Source organism: Hemibagrus wyckioides, linkage group LG10 (genome assembly GCF_019097595.1).
Source record: "Hemibagrus wyckioides isolate EC202008001 linkage group LG10, SWU_Hwy_1.0, whole genome shotgun sequence".
Lineage (NCBI taxonomy): Eukaryota > Metazoa > Chordata > Actinopteri > Siluriformes > Bagridae > Hemibagrus > Hemibagrus wyckioides.
Window position 1 is genome coordinate 6919317 of NC_080719.1, and position 24001 is coordinate 6943317.

Consider the following 24001-nt stretch of genomic DNA (forward strand, 5'->3'; position numbering starts at 1 on the left):
GTGTATGTTCTATGTGACTCATGTTTGGTGTAGTCATTCTGAGCTCCTCCATGGCCCACCTCATTCAGATATGTATATTTGTTTGGCTGCTCCTCTCCTTCTGTCATTAGGCCAGGAACAAACCCCTCACTTTTTGGTTTCGTTTTCAGATTTAAGTAAATCAAAAGGAATCATAAAGACATTACCATAAGTCACATTATGTCATCTAATTCACTCTGCTGCATGTGTGTATATAGCCACGCATATACCATCTGTGTGATAAATGGTGCAGAGAGTTAAAGGGACCTTTGGGATCTCAGGTTTTGTGTTTGCTCTGTTTAATGGAAGCCTGGACATTGTTTCTGAGGGTCTGCACTGGGCTGTAATGCAGACACACACACACACACACACAAAAAGGTTCACACTTGCACACATTTTTTGACCTTTTGATCTGAACTGTATCCTTTGTGTTTTGTGCGCTCTGCTCTTTTACCACTGTGAAACAAGTGTTAACTCCTAGAGCAGCCTATTATCTAGTTTTCTTAAAGGGAATAATGTAGGTAATAGCTATTTCCTGGGAATGTATTTGTACTTCTTTTCTTGTGCTAACTGGCAAAAAAAATAATGTAGGTAATAATGGTTGTTTCTAGGAAATATGAATGTGCTCGTCTTTTTCCTGTAATAGGAGAATAAGAATAATGTAAAAATAATGGCCCTTTGCCCTTTTCTCTCTGTGTTTAATGCAGAAACAGTGTCCAGACCTCCCTCAAATGATTAAATCATGTCAGATATGAATGCATGGATTTTGCAGACCTCTTTATCTTGCTGTGCTATTTTTTCAGCCATATAGTGCATGCATTTACAGACAATTTATGGTAGATTAATGTGTTCTGTAGAATGATGTGTGTGTGTGTGTGTGTGTTATTCTCTAAAATATTATTTGCTATAATTTTGAAATGCCTTTCTGAATAATTAGGGAAGAACACAACAGCAGCTAAAGGTCTGGCAGTTCCTTTGCATTTGACTGGATTCCTTCTTTCTACTTTCATCAATAGAGATTTTTAACTGGATAAAAAAACCAATTGGATATATATATATATCAAAAGTCAAAAGATCGAACATCAGAACTGAGAAGAAAGTGTGTGATTGCTGTTACTTTCTCAACACCGTGTTGATTCCACCATTCTGTGTATTCTGTAGATCACAGCCGATTCTGTAAAACTCCAACCAGCTTCTGTTACCAACATCCTTGCCACAACTAAAGTCACAGAGATCGTACTTTATCCTATTCTGAAATTTAGTAACTGTAGCCTTAACCTGTATCTGAATGACTGTTTCATTGTGCTGCTGCAACATGATTGCCTGATTAGATGACGCATGAATGAGCAGGTGTACAGGTGTCCCTAATAAAGTGGACAGCAAGTGTATATGGAGATACTGTTCACAGGAGGAAAAAGGGGGAAATCCTAACAAATGTCTGTTACAATACAGGATTCAGAGAGTGTAACCAAATCATTTACAGTTCACCAAAATCCAGTGTCACTGCCTTAACTATTATGCCAGAGTGTGATACTGTATTAAATAAAGACTACTTGGTTATAAGGACTGACCACTGGGAGGCCCAGGGTATATGGGAAAAAATGAATCAACATGTCAAGGAAATGTACTATCAGGGGTATGTGTACCTGACAGAGAAGAGATCCTTAAATAAAGCTTTTTCAGATGTCTCCAACATATATCCTGGTCATTCATTTATTTACTTACTTGCCTGAGCAAAGAAAATTACAGGTCAGTGACCAGGGATCTTTGAACAGTAAACTATCTTTCTATTAAGCATGTTACTCTGCTACCCCCATGTGGTAGAATACTGAATATCCTTTTTGTTTAATAATGTCAAAATGTATTTATTCATCCAGTCATCCTACCCAACTGACCCCACCCTATTAGCACTCGGTGTGAGGATGGAATACACCATGGATGGAATGCCAGTCCAGCACAAGGCACCATGCACACACATTCACACATCCACTCAATTCCAGGGGCAATTTAGTATAGCTGATCCATCCACTGCCAGGTTTTTGTAGGAGGTAGGAGAAACCGGGGAACCAGGAGGGAAACCCATGGGGACATGTAAAACACCATGACAGTAAATAACTCAGGTTTAGTCCTGAGATATAAAATATATGTAACATGTAACACCTAACCCCATACTGCATTCATCATGTGGTAAAAAGTCATATGTAATTGTACAGTTTTTGCAAGGATGAATATTTTTTTGGGGTATATATTTGTGTGTGTATTCTTAGATGGGTGCATAAATGTTGGGCACCAAAAGACATCTTTAATTCTGATATGCTGATTGATATATAGACTAATTAATAAAGACATATGGTGTATGTATGTGTATGTGTGTGTGTGTGTGTGTGTTGTATCTTCTAACTGTCTAACCTGCTGTAACACAAGTATTTCCCTCATGGGATCAATAATGTATATCTATCTATCTATCTATCTATCTATCTATCTATCTATCTATCTATCTATCTATCTATCTATCTAACCAACTTTGTAACTAATCAGTGTTCAGATTTAACTATGAGCACATTTCAAACATCATTTTATTTCTCCAAAATGAAAGAAAATAAATACTTGTACACACCTGACATTTATTTAATCTAAATTTAAGTACTGTGATTAAGTTGCTGTTCTTTAGCAGGCAGGCATGGGGCGCTACTGAGCATGCGCAGACGTAATTCGTCTCTGAACAAATTGATAGTGCAACAATTGCTATGAAACAAATATCTAATAATAACAGTCATGTGTAAACAATTGTGTAACCAGTGATCAACGACTATGTGATGTTTCTTCACCTTATTTGCTACGCCATGTCTAAAAACCTCGAAAACACCATGATTGCACTGATTTTTCCACTTGTTGTGAACTTTAACCTCTGTTTGTTTATTTATTTATTGTTTCTTTAAACCCTTTCTCTCTCTCATCATGCTCTCCGCTGCCTGAATGCTTTACCGCTGTTCAGCTCTCGCGCCTGCTTGTATTTACGCTACGACTCGGTAACGACGCGAAGCCACGAGCACATTGGATGCGTTCTTTTATCCTCGCAGCGTCATTGGCTGTCGCGTACATAACCCGCTCTCTGATTGGTCGGTCAAGTCAAGGCTCGCTCTGTGCTGGCACGGGATTGGTCCGTAAGTAGGTTAGTGGCGCTCTGGTTATTCAAGGCGAACGAGGAAAAGTAGGTCAGTGTAAATACTGACGTTCTCCGCCGTCCGTGTTACCGTGACCGTACATGTGCCTTTTCTGCCTTCTTCATGTGAGTACGACTCTTTATTTCCCCTCCCAAAGCACAACATTTTTAGCTGTAAATAAACGTTGACGTGTTTTAGCCATTTTCCTTCGTTTGGTAAGAATATGAAGCTGACTCGACTTTAATGTGCGTAACTTTTAAAAGCCCGAACAGGTGTGATTGGGATTTAATACAGCTTTCATGGATAAATAGGGAAATAATAACGAGTCATGTCTTGACAGCTGTGCATGCTTATACGCAGTGTTTTACAGATATGCGCATTTTGGACGGAGCCACTCTTAGTGTAGTCCATAACGGTTCACATTATGTATGTGCGTTATGTCCAGCATGTTATATTGTCCGTGATGCAGAACGACAGATATTCCTATCCTTGTTCATCTGTTTTGTTGTTGTCATTGTTGTTTACAATTCCTTTTATACATAACACAGGCGACCAAAGCGACCCACGCGCGTGCTGTTCATCATTATATTCCTGACACGTACTGGTGCAGCAGGATAACAAAGTAGCTCCTGTTTTCATACATGAAGGTTGCCAGATTTGTGTAATGATCAGCTGTGCAAGAAAAGCCATCCAAAGCCCTAAAACGGATCAATACTTGAAAAGTGTAGGCGGGTGCAGGTGGGTGGTGGAGGTCTGGGGGCGTGTCCTAACGGCTAGCATACCTTCCCCGCACCTGCGTTGTTGTGGGATTGATTTCCGCCTCCGCCCTGCGTGCACAGAGCCTGCCTCCTCTCAAAGTGCTTCAGGGGTTTCCTCTGGTTACTCAGGTTTCCTCTCTTAGTACGAAGATATGTGTGGTAGGCTGATTGGCATCTCTGAAAACTGTCTGTAATGTGTGTGTGTGTGTGTGTGTGCAGTTTTGCCCTGCATTGGATCCAGGGTGTCCCCTGCCTTGTGCCCCAGGTCTCCTGGGATAAGATCCAGGCACCCCCTGAGTAAGATAAGCAGTTCAGAAAATGGATAAATGGACTAAAAAAGTGGGTGTGGCAACACAGGACAATATGGCAAAAATATCTTATTACAATCCTTATGGACAATTTTGTTGTATCATAATATTAGGGGTTTTATTTCTGAAGCTAAATGAGAACATTTGTAGTATGATCCTGAGCTCAGGTTATTGTTTGTGTGGAGTTTGTTCTGTGATGGTTTTCTCCAGGATCTCCAGTTACCTCCTGAAAGAATGTTAGTGGTTGAACATTAAAATTGCGAGAGTGTGTGTGTGTGTGTGTGTCTGGCGCACTACAAAATACTGGCGTTCCATCCAGGGTGTATTCCAGCCTCATGCCTGGTGTTCCACTAGAGGCAGTGTATAATGACATCTGGAGAACATCTGCCAACAGTGTGAAATGACGAACATGACTATTCTACGGCTGCCCTGAGAAGTACTCACAGATAACCGCAGCACTCCCATGACTAGGAGGGGTGATGTTAACCCTAACCAAAATTAGAAAATGTAAATGTTCAGGGTTTTGTTTCCACCCAACAGAGATTTCGTAACTGCAAAATATAGAGGGATAGTTTTAGTTTAACATACACAATCTAAATGATTTTGATACATAAATCAAGTGGGTTTTATTGCCCCATCCGTGTATAATTGTACACAGAATGAGTTTGAATTGTTATCATTGGCATAGGTCTCATTTAAACAATTTGATAATTGGCCTTTTTGTGATCCAGTGTGGTGATCTGATCAGCCAGACATCAGGATGAATTTATTGTGATTGGATTATCATTAAAATGTGCAATTGTATTGATTTTATTGATCCGATTTGAATTCAGAATATGTTTACACATCTACCAGCAAACTCTAGGGTTCAGAGGATTGAGTGAAGTGTCTGCTCAATACTGTGTTCCTGAGGACAGAAGGCTCAGTGTGTGTTAGGGACATCTTAGCTGTTTACCAAGAGCTTTGGGACAAATCCATAGGAACAGACTGCAGATTAACAGAAGAAGATTTCTCTTTAGAAAACTGTTTAGTTTAGATGCAATGAGTCAAGCAAAACATTCAATCAGTCGTGTGAGAAATTGCGATAAAGTTCATTTATAAATTGTGATTAATGTTTTTGTTTTTTTCATCCCCAATTACACATTTACATGTTACATGCAGGCATGTTGGCATAAACCTATGCGGATTTGCAGATATAAAATTGGCTGCCCTCATTCTTCATCGCAGTGCTCCATCTGTACATCTGTTATTCATTCTGTCTTACTCATCACCCTGCCTTACTCATCCGTCATGTCGTAGGCATCACACTGCTGCTGCTGCTGCTGCTCCTAAACTGCACTGCAGTTTAAACAGAATACTGTGCTCTCACTATAATCGTGATTAGTGCACTATTATAAATGACACTTAATAAAGATGGCAGCTTTAACAGCCTCTGTCACTTTGTGGTTTTTTTTTGCCTCTTATCTGTAGGTTTTGTGCCTGCCTGCATGTGTTGGGAGGTAAAAGGCGGCGCTGAGGACTGGAATCTGGGTAATGTAACTTATACACACCTTACACATATCAGTTTAGTTTGCTGACGACTTAACATTTAAGACGTACGACGTCATCAGCTTAACGTAAAAGCCATTATATAGTATAATAGTAGCAACGTGACGCCTAGAGAAAATATCTAATAGGCAGAGTTTGGAGTCATTTGTTGCAGACATTAAATGTTCTTTATAGTGAGCTGGAGGTAATCAGGATCATTTTGTCCATTAGTGTGTGGCATTGCTTTGAAATTTGTTGTATAAGAGGCCAGATATGTAGGCTGCTAACATTATTAAGTTTTGAGCTGCCTTTTAGTGTTATATAGACGAGCATTGTAGCTGCGATTTTCACTGAGATTTTAATAAAAACATTTTTTGTTCTCTTTTCATTTTGTACATTGTTGTGGACCGGCTTTAGTTGCTATGGCACAAATTCACCAGTGAGACAGATGTATTAAGAGCTCTAAGACCACTTACAACAACGCACTACCACAGAATTCTCTTACGATGGTGCAGTTTTGGACTGTGACCTAAATTTATACACAATACAGCAGCATTTAAAGCTTCACTGGGTGCAAACTTGCATTCCTCGTTTATAAGTTCCTTTCCTATTAGTTTTATACTTTAGTTGCTGAATAATTCAAAGTAGCTGAGTAATATGCTTTAAGATAAATTGTTGAGTAATCAGGATGCAGCATTGAGGGCTGAGGTTGTACTTTTTGTTCTGTGTCAGAAATTTCAATGCGCTGCCCTGACAGCGTGCTTGCATTTATTTCTGTTACATCACAAGCTAAACTGGGGTTCGAGCTGATGTGATACTCTGGTGCAAACAGAATAAAGTGAAAACTGTAGGTTGTCTATCTATCTATCTATCTATCTATCTATCTATCTATCTATCTATCTATCTATCTATCTATCTATCGCACAGACTCTGGATAGACTGGACATGTAACATGATAATTAGATGTCACAGTTTTCTTTTATAGTGAAGCAGCTAGGTTGGACTTTATGTTGGTCTTTAACAAGGCTGTGTGTTAACAGAATTACCCAGCTGACCTACATTCTCCCAGTTTTTGCTTTTCCTTTCTTTCATTTTTGGCTTGTTTCCATCTAGCTGGCTTTTATTTCCTCGCTGCTAATGCAACCAGGTTTTTTTTGTCACTGGGTTTTCCACTAGCAGGGCTGTAATGATTGACAGTTTGACTCACACATCATGTTCACACATATTCTTTTATTCACTAGAATAAGGCTGGTGTTCTAAATTTATTTTCAACAAAATGTCCTGTCACCTGACAGGCTAACAGGGCTTGTTATAATGTGATGAGAGTCTCAAAGTCTCTCGGCAGATGTGATTAGTTAATTATTTGAACAGTAAGTGATTAAATTCTCCCAGGAAAATGTGTTAGTCCACTTGATTTTGCTTGAGAAAGGTGTGTAAGGTGGAAACATTTCTGTGGTGGAAAACTTGCTAATAGAAAGCTCTGAAACTGGAGACTCCTTCCATAAATACCACATAAACATGTCATTACAGTGATTTACACCATGACAATGGTGGCTTTTCTTTGTAAAATAGTACCACTGTTTATCAGTAGGCTGATATTTTACTTGCTATATAAAGCTGATATAGCTGCTATACACTTGCTATATAAGGCTGTATATGTTTGCTATGGCTGTATATCCTTGTTATAGAAGCTGATATATACTTGCTATATAAGGCTGTATATATTTGCTATGGCTGTATATCCTTGTTATATACGCTGATATATACTTGCTATGTGAGGCTGTATATATTTGATCTATATTTAACTACGCTATTTTGCATTCCCGTTACTTGTATAGCTCTAAGGCACCATGTGCTACTTTATATACAATATACAAACTAATGTGTCTCAAATCGTTCTACTGTAGACCCATATTGAGTACTAACGCAGTAGAAACAGTGTTTGGATATACCTCTTAAATGGTATTGGTTTGGAAGTTTTCAAGAGAAACAGAGCTCACCTGGGGGCACAGTGGCTTAGTGGTTAGTTGCCCCTCCAGTGTTGAGAACTAAATTCTCTGTCCTGTCCTGTGTGCACATTCTCCCCATACTTCAGGATTTTCTCCCAGTACTATGGTTTTCAAAGACATGCTTTGTAGGTTGAGTGGTTGATGGGTGTGTGAGTGTGTGTGCAGTTGTGCCCTGTGATGGGTTGGCACCCTGTTCATGTTCATGGTGTCACCTTTGGATAGCCTTCAGGTTCCCCGTGACCCTGTGTAGGATAAGTGGTAAAGAAAATGGATGGGTGGATGATGGATGGATGGATGAAATGACATGGAAACCAGACAGACAGACATGTTTTGGCTCTGACATGCCATTTGATCTTTCAAACATGTATATAAGATACGTAAGCGAGTATGTGAACGAAAACGAGTATGTAGCAGCTGCATGCATGCTTGTTCACGTGATTTATATAATATAAAAAACCAGATGATTCACTTTGAGGAAATGTCTCATGAAGCCATGACACCCAGTCTGATCTGGATTTGCTATGACATATTGAGGTAGTAAATAGGAAATAGGACACTAAAAATCAATTCTGAGATGACTCACTGCTGATGATTCAGCAGTACATAACCTGAGGTCACCTGCTTTTCACACACCTTCTTCAAGTCTTTAATAAAGCAGATGACCAAGTGCACACATGTGAGGGAAAAGCATTCACTAAGAATGTGCGATAAATCCTGTTAAAATGTCAAGGTCACTTGTGTTAAGCCTTTGGAGATTTTTACAAAAATTGGTGATTGAGTCGATTTATTTTTTTGGGATGACTAAAGTATCTATCTCTCTATCTATCTATCTATCTATCTATCTATCTATCTATCTATCTATCTATCTATCTATCTATCTATCTATCTATCTATCTATCTATCTATCTATCTATCTACAACAGCAGCTTTGACAGTATTTCTGTCTGTAAAGTGAATCACAGGTTCGTATTATTGTGCTCGTTCTGATATCTGTTATCGATTTTATAGTAACAGCTACTTCCTAGGGATTTGTATCTCAGACACTCCACATAAACCCATAAAAATAAATGTTTAATAGTTGTTTTGCCACGGATTTATTTAGTAGTTATAGAAGAAGATTCTAGTTTCAGTGGAGTGTAACAGTTGGTTTTCCACCACAGAAATGTCGTCAGGAGAAAAGCATTGTGCTTTACAGTTTCTAGTTTTATTAACTTCAGGAAAGACATAAAGAGGAGCTGGTGAGGAAGGATCTGACCTGTTTTGTGGACACTTTAAAACTGCACCTAGAAATGTAAAAAGTACGTCAATATTTAATAAATAAAAAATCTACTTCAAAATGTGCAAAATAATCAGCTTTAACCTGACATAAATCACACCACCCCACAGCTGAATATTCTCATGTTACACCACACCCCAATATATTTTAATGCAATAACATTTTTCTTTCCTTTTTAATTACTTCTGTTTATATCCTGCATCATCTTGATAGATATAATGAATGTTTGTGTTACTGACTGACATCGTTATTACGTATCCTCACTGTCTCACTCGACCCTCCGTTCCTTGCAGTTTTACGGACAAACACTTCATGAGATGGTCTGAGAACGACAGTCCTCATGAATCTTTGTGGTGAGTCGAGAAAGCAATTTTTACCATGCCAGGTCTATTCTTCTCCAGTTCAGCGCTTCAGATATCAGACCTCTTCGACCGAGTGGTGTGTTTATTTCTGCAGATGATCTCATGGCAGACCAGAGAATGGACATCTCATCTACGATGAATGAGTTCATGTCTCCCAGCTCAACTGAGCTCATCAGCAGTTCCATCAATACGTCCTCCATGGACTACACCCGCAAGAGGAAAGGCAGCTCCACAGACTACCAGTAAGTCCAACTCTGAATTACATTCCTGTAGGTCATGTTGTACAAGTAGCCTTGTCATCAATATATTCCTGTCACCACCTCAAGGTTGATTATTTTCTTGTAATAGCATGTCCCATGTTTTTTTGCTTTGTCCATTAAGCAAATTAAGCTACTGTATAAACACTGTTTTCTAACCAGACAGATTTTTAAGAGAATATCTATATCTGTGTTATTTATTTTTTATAAATCTGTTCTTTATTTTAGCTGATCTTTAAAATCTATTATAGTAATTGAGTTTTTCCAGGGAAAAATTCTTACATTTAATTATTGCATTTATATTGTAATATAAATGTTGACCAAATTAATGCGTTATCATTTGTCAAGGGACAGTATGGATATGGACAAGGACAAACAAATTGGAAGGTAACTATGACCATGTTAACATTTTAGCAATTAAAATATTAAATGATGCGCTGGGAAACATGAGGAAAAGTCCGGTTGGATTTAATTTCATTTTGTATATTATCTTTCTTTTTTTTTTTTGTCTTTTAACAGGGAATGTATTGATCAACATGGAAGGATAAAGAATGCCAGGTAGAATTTCTGCATCTTTACCTCTATATATACCTCTTCTAATCCACATCGCTCTGCTGAATAAATCATGACCATTATAAATTTTGGAGAGTCATTTAGGTTTACAGCAAGATTCAAAATGTTGTGAATAATGTCGTTTTTGGAGCAAGAGAATGTCCTTCTCCAATATAGATTATAATTGAATTTTTAATATTTAAACATCCACTTTTAGAATTGTACACAATCACACAGTCAGCCAATCATGACGCAGAAATGCAAATCATATAATCATGCAGATGTGCATAAAATCATCAAGACAGAAATGCCTCGTTGATGAGAGCGGTCAGAGGAGAGCTGGTTCACAGAAGCTGCTTAAATAACTGCTTTTTACAGTTGTGGTGAGCAGAAAAGCATCTCAGAAAACATGGCAGCATGAAGCTTAAGGCAGGTGAGCTACAACATGAACTCTGCAACTTCTTTCAGCAAACAACAGGAATCTGAAGCTATAGTGGGCACTGGACAGATAAAGATTGGAAAAAAAACATCATCTGGTCTTTTTTGCAGCCTGGCCATTTTCTTCTGACCTGTCTCATCACTTTATGTGTGATAATTATGTGTGGGCTGTTATGTGTGAAAATCCCAGGAAAGCAGCAGTTTCTGAAATAGTCATATTAGATGGTTCTGGCACCAACAGCCCTACCACAGAGAACTGAATATTAACTGTAGCTTTTGGCGTGTATCTGCATGAGTTTTGCACATACGTGATTAACTGATTGGATAATTACATGAATGAGCAGGTGTACAAGGATTTATATTAAATTATCTGGCGAGTCTTTTGACTCAACTATCTGATGGCACAAATAGTTTAATGAGAGTTATTTATAGATAAATAATTGATATCAAATCATCATTTTTTTTTTATATTTATTCATTTTTATTTGCTGTATCCCATAAATTCAGATGATTTAAAATTTATGATATTTTCTGACACTTCTTTGTAGATCCTTTTTTGGTTGCTTCATTGATCATATTCGCGTGCTCTTTGCAGGGAGGCTCATAGTCAGATTGAGAAGCGACGCAGGGACAAAATGAACAGCTTCATTGACGAGCTGGCTTCACTAGTGCCTACCTGCAACGCCATGTCCCGCAAACTGGACAAGCTGACTGTATTGCGCATGGCCGTACAGCATATGAAAACACTACGAGGTAACAGTGACGTACAGTGCTCAATGAACAATGAACAAGGTCACAAAACAGCTTTAGGGTTAGGGTTAGATGTAGATTTTAAGTCTCTAATGAGCCAGAGATGAAATGAGGATAACAGCATGAGGGGAAGTAGGCACTGGCTCGGAGTGAGATGAGATTATTAATCATGAGTATAGATAGAAAAGCAAACAGTAATAAATGGATTAAAGAATATGAAGTGTTTGGGGATGAACATTTACTGCAGCAGTAGGAAATGCACATTATTCATTATTCAAGTAAAAAATTCAAATGAAACAGGAGGTTATAGACATACACCTTTTTTTTGGGAGGGGCAAGTAATCACCGCAATTACTGTACGTGAGCTACAAGTACAGAAGGCACCCAGTGATTAAGCAGAAAAACATCTAGTGTAGAATGTTAAAATCAATTACTCAGGTCTGAAGGGCAAGAAGAGCCAAGGGAAGTGGAAGCTCAGAGGATGATCAGAAGGTTGCGAGTTTGATTCCCAGCACGATTAAAGCTGCCAATGCTGGGCCCTTGAGCCAGGCCCTTTACCCTCAATTGTTCAGTTGTATAAAATGTGATAAATATAAGTCACTCTGGATAAGGCCGTCTGCCAAATGCAATATGCCAAAGCAGGAAAAATGTGTCAGGATCACCCCAAGCTGCAGGAGTACAGGTTAAGGCCAACAGCCTTAGCAGCAAGAACTGTTTGTCAGGTATGTTTAAGAACATACAGTGGCTTAAAAGTTTTATATTTCGATTAGATTGCGAGTGGGGACAGCAGAGAGCCAGTAGATAGATCCAGTTTACTGTAGCTCTCGGTGCTCCAAGGGCTCACTAAGTCCATGAGAATCCAGATGTACATGAGCTGTCTGACTAAATAACTTAGAAGTTTTCAAGTTAAAGATCAAGACCCAAATATTTGCTATGCCATCTTCATGAGCCAACTTTATTTTTTGACTTGATTATGATATGTTATTCCACAGCACTATTGAAACCTGATTCAGTAGCAAAGCCAAATAACAGGTTTATATTAGTGTGCTCGTCTTGGTTATTGTTATTGTCTCTATATAGTTAGGAAATTACAAGGGGCTTGCATAGAGAACTCCCCACATTAGGTAATATAAACAGATTTTAACTGATGATTTGATGAAATTATCGTGTGTTTATTTCGGACCTTTGGAAGGCGTCTCCGATGTCAGTCTTGTAGCTGTCAGAGCTGAAGCTGCATGTTTTTCCAACACAGAAAGGTCTTCAGAATATCAGTAGTTTAAGCGTTGTGGTTTCTCAGTGAAATGACAATGAAATGAAATGACTTTTTGTCTTATGAACTTCAATAGAAAGACAAAAAGATGCTGGTGAGGACAATTTTAGAACTTCTATAACAGAAGCAATATCAGGAACTTCATCGCTGGACATTTTAATAGATATTTAATGTGTCGTTCAGTAATAAACAAAAAATTGTTCACTGTGGTAGTTTATACGTGTGTTGTTGGAAGACATTAAACCCCAGTTATTGATTATTTTGCAGTAACAGTACACCCTGTCACTTTTCTTTTATTATGCTTATTATTCACTGTTGTAATTGTTATTCAGGTGCTGCAAACCCTTACACTGAAGCTAACTACAAACCAGCCTTTCTGTCAGATGATGAACTGAAACACTTAATACTGAGGGTATGTACCAATGCTTTGTAAGCTTAAATACTCGGACTAATGTTGGGGTCTGGGTTTTGATTATCATTTCCTGTCGGACCTGCAGGCTGCTGACGGGTTTCTGTTTGTGGTCGGCTGCGATCGGGGAAAGATTCTTTTCGTTTCTGAGTCTGTGTATAAAATCCTGAACTACAGCCAAGTGAGTTCAACTGCTTATGCATGGTATGACTTATGTAGTTCTTATTTAACAGCACAAATTGTGTTAATGCTGTATACGGAATATGGAGGCAAGACTGCATTATCTGAGACTGCCAGCTTACCCATGTAACCTTCTGTGTCTTGGCAGAACGACCTGATTGGCCAGAGCTTGTTTGATTATTTGCATCCTAAGGACATCGCCAAAGTCAAGGAGCAGCTGTCTTCATCTGACACAGTGCCAAGGGAGCGACTCATTGATGCCAAAAGTATTTTGGATTACAGATTTCCTGTTGGCCACTAAAGGGGTTGGGGATTAAGGTTACAAAGTCATGGTGTACAGACATAATGTCTCAAGCATATAAATATACCTTTAATGTAGCTCTGGTTTTATAGTTAATTCATAACTCTGGGTTGGAAAACATGTTAATTTACATTTACAAGTGATTATGAAGCTTGAGTGACCGCCTCATCAGAATGCGCCTCGTGTTAATCTTTCAGCCGGACTGCCGGTAAAAACCGACATCACGCCAGGGCCGTCCAGGCTGTGCTCCGGGGCCCGTCGCTCTTTCTTCTGCAGGATGAAAAGTAACAGACCTCTCATCAAAATGGAGGACAAAGACTTCGCCTCTACCTGCTCCAAGAAAAAAGGTGAGAACATTTCTAATGGTTATATGTGCTCTACTAATTACATAATGCGCCATAATGACCAGTGAATTGTCTTTAAAACCCAATACAGCTGTCAAAAATGGATACACACACAAACCGGGGAGTTTTTGTGTCTTAGAGAGAGAGCGTGCACACGAGATTGAGAGAGCTCACATTTCTCCCAGAGCTCAAAAGCAATAGACAACTCCCAAATGTATTTTATGGATGTTCTCATTGCCTAGCAACAGGTCATACAATGAATATAAAAAAAAAAACTACACACCCCGGATAAAATGACCGATATCAGAACTTATTTCACTGTCGATGCAGAAGAATAAAATAAATATAATATAATAAAATAAATATAATATAATAAATAAAAATATTAAAAACGCTCAAACTTTTTTAAAGAAAAAAATAATAAAAGCCTACAATAACCTGCATAAAGGTGCACATCCTGAAAAGTAACAGTACTAAAAAATCTTATTTTATTTTATTTATTTATTTATTTATTTATTTATTTTTTACTAATGTGGTCCTTCTGATTTTATTACACCACTCAGTCTATCAGCATGGTACATCCTGACCTGGCACTTTCACACTTTGAAAAATCATTCTGGATCCATCAGATTATTAAGGCATCTCCTGTGCACGTCAGGCCTGCTTCAGGTCACCCCACAGATTTTTAGTAGGATCAGGTCTAGGCTCGGTCGATCACTGATCTTCTTTTGGTTAAGCTGTTTCTTTGCTGATTTGCAGTTCCTGATTTGCTTTTGGTCATTGTCATCCTGAAAGATCCTGAAATTCCTTTCCACCTTTATCTTACTAGGAGAGACGTGAAGGTTTTGCACTAAACTTTACTGGTATTTTTAGCTGTTCATGATTCCCTCCACCTTGAGAAAAGCTCCAGCTGAAAAAGGAGCACCAATGCGTGATGCTGCCACCGCCATGCTGCACTATAGATATGGTGTAATTTTGTTTTTGTTTTTTTGCACCAAACATGCCTTTGGGATTTACTACACTGTTTGGAATTCTCATCAGACAGTAACACATTTTGCCATGATATTTGGGGTGATTTAGTTGAGCTTTAGATGCTTATTTGTGAGAAAGGACCTCCATCTAGCTGTCTTACTCCATATCTCAGATATGTGTAGAATATGAGAGTTTGTTGTCACATGCAGAGAGCAATCAGATATTCCTGCAGCTCTTTTCATGTGGCTGTGGGTCTCATGACAGCCTCCTTGGTAAGCTTTGGTCTTGTGATTTTATACATTTTATAGGCATGTCTTGTTTCTGGTGATGTCACTGTGGCACTCCTTTAGTTTTTAAATACATAAATAATTTGAATAGTATTTGAACAGTATTTGAAGTATCATAGGCTTTTGGAATCATAATATCTGTCTACATATTTTCATAGTAAAAGTTATCGAAGGAAATGGCACTAAAATGTGCTTTAAAAAAAATCTTATTAAGAGGATTGTAAGAAACTACAGACTGCCCCAACCCATATTCCACTCCACAGTACACATCTGAAAGAGCTCATTCCCAAAAAGGCTTACATATCATATAGAAATATCTTTAATTCAAACCAGTTTATCTATTTGTGGGTATTTTTACCTTGGCTTAAAAGCAGCCTTACCAAACATTTAGAACACTTAATCCAATTAATTATTAGTCTGGGAGCGGCAGCAGGACATCAAGAACCGTCCCGGAACAAAGGGTATACGTGACCGTGATTAGCATTTAGTGGCACCCGACCATTTGGGTGATAACACCTAGAACAATACCTAGCCAAGGTGTACGTGAACGTGATTACCATTGAAGGACCTCTGGCTAGACGACAGTATCATCCAACCCTTTGGGAATACACAGTTCTTACTGTAATTTACATTTAAAGTGAAACTCATTTAAATTACACACAGGAAACTCTGTATAAAAGGTTTGAGCAGGATTTGTCCAGCGTTCTTTTTGACTCCGATGAACCCAAAGTACTTTATGTATTTTGTCACTGCGACGCTGCAATAAACTTCTACATTAAGATCTTCCACGCCCTCATCGTTTTATTTTTCTTACAGGATCATTCAGAGCAATTCAGAGGCAGTTTGTTGTTTCAAAATGCAAGATTCACTGTATGAAACGTTCACCTAGAAGTAATGTTAAGATAAAACTTTATTGATCCCACAGTGGGGAAATTCAATTGTCACAGCAGTTCAACAGACAGTTAACGTGCAGGTTTTTAACCTAAAGATAGATGGAAAGAAAGAAATTTAAAAAGACAGATAGTAAAAGAAAAGAAATTATGTAAAAAATTATAAAAGAAAATGAATAAATAAAAAATATTATTATTATTATTATTATTATTATATAATAATAAACTAATAGCAATACAAATAGTAAAAGAAAGTAAGATTCTATAAAATGATATATAAAATATTATATAAAATGATAAAATGGTAAAATATTGCACATTGGAACATCACTGTAATGCAATGTTGTAAAGTCTGACAGCCGCTGGTATGAATGACCTGCAGTAGCTCTCCTTCCCACACTGGGGGTGTAGCAGTCTGTTTCTGAAGGAGCTACACATTATCTCCACAGTCCCATACAGGGTTAGACATATTATAGCAACTGTATAACTGTTTTAGGTTTATCATAATATTCAACAGTACTTTTATGTCGGATTCTCAGTTTACTGTCAATTGCAATTTTGAATTTAATCACTGACCTCATGCTATAACCATGTCCTCTGCAGCCGACCGCAAAAGCTTCTGCACCATCCACAGCACGGGCTATCTGAAGAGCTGGCCACCCATGCAGAAGGGCTTGGACGAGGACAACGAGGCCGATAACGAAGGCTGCAACCTGAGCTGCCTGGTAGCCATCGGCCGTTTGCACCCCCACATCGTCCCTCAGCCAATGAACGGAGACATCCGCGTCAAACCGACCGAGTACGTCTCACGCCACGCCATCGACGGCAAGTTCGTCTTTGTTGACCAGAGGTGAGTGGAACAGGCTCAGCCAATTAGAAACCATATTAAAATCCCTGGAATACGCAAACCTTCAATTTGATCACAAGAACTGATTTCTTCTTTATGTCCAAGTTTGTTTTTTAAACCAGTAAATATTGCACCTAAGAATGACTTTCCCTTAATAAAATCACTGTAATACACATTGCTTGAAGTTGAAATAGGATTCAGATCTTTTATGATTCAGATCTTTTATGAAATGACATGGTAAACTGAGCATTTTAAAATAAAATAGAAAAAGTAGATTTGGACAAATGACCTGTTAATCTGGATCAACGAATAATCCAAGAATTAGATCATGTGGAAGTCTTAGGCAGGCTTTGTTATGTGTGTCACAGACCATTCTGCAGATATTAAACACTTATCGTATTAGTCGGGACAAAGTATACTTGGAAGTGTAATTAGGTTCTAGATTTCTGTGTGAAGATGCTGAGGTCTCCAGTATGTGTGCATTGAATACATTTCTCTCCACAAAAACTGTTCCAGCTGAGAGGAAGTCTGAAGAAACAACATGACGAGAACCTATAATGTAGTCTGGCTAATAACAATCTCTCTCTGCGACGCTGTGTGATACGATGACAGTGTTTTTGTGGGTCAGTAGAGCATTTGGACACTGGCAGGTTTTTATGCATCCTGGGAAAACCTTTCCCATGGTCAATATTGACATATTCTACTACAGTATATAAACGTTATGAAAACTACTGCGTTACTGAATGCAAATTTCAGTCACAAATAAAGTTTAAATAATTGAACAACAAAACCTGCATTTTAAAGATGCTAACACACTGATAGTCTAAAAGCAACTCTTTTTTTTGCATTTAATTTAATGTGTCATACAAATGATATACATTAAACATAAAATGATAAAATCTGTGTCTATCTTCTCTAGTGAGATGCATAATTATTCACACACACACCATTAAACTTGGAACTGAAGTGGATTTATTTTAAATGTCATGAATCTATACAAAATATCCTGGAATATTGAAGTGGGATTAAAAATCTGTATGGTTTTTCATAATACAGTAAATCATAATAAAAAAGGCCCCAGAGACAGATATAGAGATATAGAACATAACTTAGAGATAGAGAAGATAACGTAACTAAACAAAATAAATATATGGGTATAAAAGAAAATGGAACATAGGGCAATGTTAAATCATAATTCTTGGAAAAATGGAAAGAATATGACACAACCTCTATCCATTAAATATCAGTCAAGATGGCGTTAGTCAGAGAATCAGCCAAAAGGCCAAGGCCAAATAAAAAGGTTTTAGTCATGTTTAGACAGACTCACTGTTTTATTCTTTTCTGCTACAATTCTCAAACTGCCTCCTTATCCAACATGTGCAGACATACAACCAAGGTGAGATTAGAAAGTAGCCTAAATAAAAAACATTAAAAAAATTATACTACAGGTTTTGGGTCTGATTTTTCATTGTTGTTTCATGGCTGTTTTGCGATGGCCATGTCTAGTTTTATTTATAATATTTTCAGTCATCCATGACAACTTGTTTCATTCCTCCAGGGCCACTGCCATTCTCGCCTACCTACCCCAGGAGCTGCTGGGGACGTCTTTCTATGAGTATTTTCATCAGGATGACATCGGACACCTCGCTGAATGCCACAGACAAGGTAACTGTCAGAAGACTGATTTCTACAAACCTTTTGTAATGTGTGTTTGTTTTTAAATCCTACTGTATGAGGCAGAAGTGTGCTTTTGTTTAAACATGTTTGATGGAGTGACAAAAAAAGAGAAGTGCTTTTGTGCTGTTTTTAATCATTTGCAAAGTGTGTTTTATTTGGAAGAGAACACAATCATTATTTTTTGCTGTTTGTCCTCTTTACAGTGCTGCAGATGCGAGATAAAATCAACACTAACTGCTACAAGTTCAAGGTTAAAGACGGCTCTTTCATCACTCTGAGAAGTCGCTGGTTCAGTTTCATGAACCCTTGGACCAAGGAGGTCGAGTACATCGTCGCCACCAACACAGTCGTCTCGTAAGTGATCAACTGCCTCCGTCAAAGCAATAGGTATTCAGTCCTTTATGGCAGTGTGGAAGAAAAACCTGCAGTAGTGTGCTGTGTATTTGTCTCGGGTATTTAGGAATCTGAAATGTCACGTTGGTTGCTGTTGGTAACTACACCACCACCTCTGCTCTGATACGTGAGCAGTGACAGGAATAGTTCATAAGCCAGTACAAGTCTATTTGGAGATGCTGATCAAGCCTGATCACATCAGCTGTAACATTTAGTTTTAATGTTTTTAAAATTAAAACATATTTTTAATATTTGTCTAATGTTAGTGTTCATTCTGCCAAGTGGAACGGAAATCAATTTATCAGACATTTTAATCAGTATAAACAAATGAATTATTTTATCGCTTGAAGTCTGATATTAAAATGAGTCAGGACTCTGTTAGCTTTCAGTGTGAGATGTTTTCCCTCTGTTGGATAACCTTACACAGATTTTTAGTGACTGAAGATAATGAATTCAAATGTTAAACGCTTATGAAAAAGCACTTGGGGCATCTCCGAGAGCAGAAAATGGGCTTGATATCAGCATTTACTTTGAGGATTTGTGTGTGGAACATTTTAATGAATATATTGCCCATATTAGGCAATGTAAAACCTGAAATACTTGAAAACTACTTCCTAAAGCGCCAACTTTAATATGAGTCTTAACCACCACTGTGACATAACAAAGACATTCAATGCATTCAACAAACAGGCACAAATTCTAGTTTTGTCCTCTGGGAAATAGAGTTCGTTTCATTATCTGTACCGCTTATACGGTTTATCCTCGGGTCATGGGGAGCCTGTGCCTATCTCAGGCATCGTCGGGCATCAAGGCACCCTGGACAGGGTGCCAACCCATCGCAGAGCACACACACTCATTCACACACTACACAATTTAGAGACTCCAATCAGCCTAGAAGCATGTCTTTGGATTGTGGGAGGAAACCCACCAAGCACGGGGAGAACATGCAAACTCCACACACACAGTGAGCAAAAGCGATATTTCCAATTAATTTTGAGTTCATATAATGGCAATTTACATACAGAGTAAAAATATTAATGTACAAGTAACATAAGGTTAGTTAAAGCTAACATGACAAGCTGTGTTTTTGTGTTATTAACTCGTTAATTAAGAAACATTTAAATAAGGTATATATGCTGGTAGGGAAAAATAATCACTGACAGGGTGGTGTGGTGCAGCCCTACACAAACTGACACACAGTGCTTTTGTGTAAAGGAAATTAAACATCTATCTGCTGCTCTACTCATCCCCTGGCAGCTCTACAACCCATCATCATCTCACCGGTCATGTAGCTAAACAACACTTCTCAGTTACCAAGAGAATGTTACTCAGGCATTTTAGAAACAGAACTGAGAGAATGGATTGCAGGATTATTGAAGCACTGGTTTGTGGTTTTTCAGGACTGGTTCCCGTGATGGAGCTGATCCCAGCTATCTCCAGCTCACTGCCTCCCCCCAGAGCATGGACAGTGTCCTCACAGCTGATGGTGAGATAATAAGACACACTCACTGCTGCACAGGCTGTCCTTACTGCCCGAGTTTTATCATCAGCAGAGCACCCTTGGGAAATACTTTAAACAATAATCTTATGCAGTTGTTTTATTTTCAATTCATGTCAGAATATTTCCTTTCAATGTAAAGCGTAAAACTGGTTTTATACAATAAACGTTACAAAAATGATTGACATTTGCCTGTTAATAATCTAATAATTGGAGAATTTGCTTGAAACAATAATTTATTAAATTATAGCTGTACACTGTTCACTTCCATTATAAAATATCATGAAATTGTTTTAAACAAGGCTGCCAAAAATTCTGCAATCCACTGTTCACTGCAGTGAAGATTGTGTGTTAAAATATATTTGTACTTATTATTTCTGCCATAGTTATTTAGATGTTGCTTTTCTCCCATGATATATAATTTTTTTTTTTTTTAAAGATTTTGTTATGATGGGCTTGAATAAAAATAATAATAACCATAACATTAAATCCAGTGACAGGTGAAGTAAATAACATTGATTATCTTGTTACAGTGGGACCTGTCAAGAGGGGGAGATATATTAGGCAGCAAGTGAACAGTCAGCCTTTAAAGTTATTGTGTTGGAAGCAGGAAATATTGGCAAGCATAGGGATCTGAGTGAGGGCCAAATTGTGATGTCTAGATGATGGGGTCAGAACATCTACAAAACAACAGGTCTTATGAGGTGTTCCCGGTATGCAGTGGTTAGTACCTAGTCCAAGGAATGACAAACTGTGAACCTGGTGATGGGATCATTGACACCCAAGCCTCATTGATGTGTGTAGAGAGAAGAGGTTAGCCCGTCTGGTTCAATCCCACAGAAAAGTGACTGTAGCACAAACTGCTGAAAAAGTTACTGTTGCCATTTATAGAAAGGATGGACTACATAGCCACAGATCCCACATGTGTGAGATGTGCTGGACAAACAAGTCATGTTGTTGATGGATGTACAGAGATGAAGGTTTCTAATATAATTCCAGGTTCTGGGAAACGGGCTCTGCAGACGGTACCTGGCATTCCAGGGGGCACGAGAGCCGGAGCTGGGAAGATCGGCCGCATGATAGCAGAAGAGGTGATGGAGATCCAGAGGTGAGCTGCTCGTCTACTCGTTAGCTTTTTCCACTGCGCGGTGTAAACATTTAGTTTTGGAGTACTTAATAAAACACTGGAACGACTGTCAGAGCTGCTGTTCTAGAAAACTAATGTACACACTTTCATTAGATCTGAGAGTTGAAGAGCGCTGAGGTGTAACTACTACAGTTAGAATGTGTGTGAGTAAGTGCACATGAGCCTTGTCGATGGTTTGTTGTGATTAATAGGATAAGAGGCTCATCGCCCTCTAGCTGTGGCTCGAGCCCGCTGAACATAACCAACAGCACACCCCCTCCAGACACATCTTCACCTGGGGGCAAGAAGGTAAGAACATGGCGCAATTGATAATGTGATTTAAAAAATAAATATATTATACGAGAACCGTGAATCATTTTTATTTTGGTTGTATTTAATCTGATCAGATTCAGAATGGTGGAACTCCAGACATTACTTCAGCAGGGATGGTGTCAGGCCAGGACTCCATAGGATACCCTTACTCTAACAACTCGCTTTTAAGTAAGTTTCACATTGACAAGAAAACACAGAAATAAATATGCTGAAATGTTAGAAATTTCCAGATCTGCTTCTGTTTCTATACCATTTCTAATCTCAGCAGTGTAGTCACACATATTTGCTCGTCTCCTCCAGGTGAGAATTCTCACATCAGCATTGGGGACATCATGGACGAGCCCGGCTCCAGCAGCCCCAGTAACGACGAGGCGGCCATGGCTGTCATCATGAGTCTTCTGGAGGCTGACGCAGGACTCGGAGGACCCGTGGATTTCAGCGATCTGCCATGGCCTCTGTGAGAAGAGAATCTCGCTCTCAGGTGAGGGATTGGGACACAACCGAGAGAGCACAGCCCTCTTTCTTCAGCGTGTCCATCATCAGGCCCAGTTTTTTTCCATAAAGCCTCACAGACTAATGAAAGTGTTAATAGCGTACAGTCATAACTATTATTCTGACTTTTCGGAAACTTCCCAGCAACACAAATCATCTTTCAGGAATTTTGGCAGTATACAGAGTGGAAGACTGGAATCGTCCACTTTTGTCTACGTGGCACAAACTTCGGTGTATTTTTGGCACACTAGCCTGCAGAAATCTCAAACATACACTCAGCCACCACTTTAATAGGAACACCTGTCAATCACGTGTCAGAAGCACAATGTATACAGTCATGCAGGTCAGGTGCTTCAGTTAACGTTTGTCATTAGAACAGGGAAAATGTATTCACAGTGAATTTGACCCTGGCATGGTTCTTGGTGCCAGATTGAAAAGCTCGAAAACATCTAGCGAGTGACAGTTCTGCACATGGAAACACCTTGTTGAGGCCAGGGGAAAATGGACAAACTGGTTCCAGTTATCAGCACGGTTACCGTAACTGAAATTAACACTCTTTACAATGGGGCTGATCAGAACATATAAACCCTACAGCAGTAGGAGGAGTACAGCAACAGAATAGCTTCTGCTCAGTCATCCAAGAACAAGAATCCGAGTAATGAAAAAGGAAAAAAAATATTGCCTGCTTTTTATGTTTTTATTTTTCCATCTTGAGCTGTTCTGTTTCAGTGAGCCTGTGTCCACTGTAGCCTCACATTCCTGTTCTCGGCTGAACGTTTCTGCATGAAATGAACATGGGTACAGCTGTTCCTATTAAAGTGGCCTGTGGGTGTGTGATATTTTTCACAAAGATGTATGTATGTACGTGTACTGTTTGAGCCGTGATATATTTTTAAAATAAAAAATGATAGATGTTCCAGAAACATGGCATCAGTATGTTTATTATTCAGGTAACTCCAGAAAGGTGGCACTGCCTAATATTTTGAAATGCATGGTTTTATCTTATGTACTGTTTTCTTTTTTTTTTTCGCCCAATGTAATGAAATTATTGGTACCGTTATATTTTATATTTGCTGAAACTTCCCCTTTAAAGTACTAAAACATGATACAGGTTCTTCCTGGAATGTTTAACATGGCTATAGAAAATTATTTACTATACATTTCTCTGTTGTCGTTGTTGATCTTTTGGCTGCTCCCTACGCGTGTGAGGGGTCGCCTCCGCACAACAACTTGGCCCAGGTTTTATGCCAGATGCCCTTCATGACCCAACCCTCCCATTTTATCCAGGCTTGGGACCGGCGCTGCATCCAGTGGCTGGGCATGATGTATACTGAAATGTATATTTACTATGCATCATTTTACACGGGTTAATAATCTTAATTGCCTATAGCCATGTCTTGACCACGTCTCCATTCTGACTACTGATTAATTTTCCTTAACAGCAGATCTGGGAATAGTTCTGGCTGCAAGACAAATCACAGCCTTACCTTAAAGTAGTTGTATCAAGACACACTTTTTAGTAATAAATTAAACAGGGGTGTATAGTATGCAAGTTTTTGTAAG

The 24001-nt window shown here is 38.6% G+C and overlaps 1 protein-coding gene across 2 annotated transcripts; it reads left to right on the forward strand.

Moving 5' to 3' along the window:
- Nucleotides 1-3162: 3162 nt before the first annotated feature.
- bmal1b (basic helix-loop-helix ARNT like 1b) lies at nt 3163-23513 on the forward strand. 2 transcript variants are annotated; one of them, XM_058400796.1, is made up of 19 exons: nt 3163-3307; nt 5719-5778; nt 9354-9413; nt 9517-9664; nt 10028-10066; nt 10199-10237; nt 11265-11422; nt 13022-13101; nt 13187-13279; nt 13427-13544; nt 13777-13926; nt 16676-16922; nt 18478-18584; nt 18800-18950; nt 20390-20475; nt 21487-21595; nt 21826-21922; nt 22021-22114; nt 22247-23513. In XM_058400796.1, the coding sequence occupies exons 3-19, from the start codon at nt 9401-9403 to the stop codon at nt 22405-22407; spliced, it is 1890 nt and encodes a 629-aa protein (XP_058256779.1). In that variant the 5' UTR covers nt 3163-3307; nt 5719-5778; nt 9354-9400; the 3' UTR covers nt 22408-23513. The 2 variants fall into 2 exon arrangements, with proteins under 2 accessions (XP_058256779.1, XP_058256780.1); XM_058400797.1 differs by lacking the exon at nt 5719-5778 and having other exon boundaries at nt 3234-3307.
- The last annotated feature ends 488 nt before the right edge of the window (nt 23514-24001 follow it).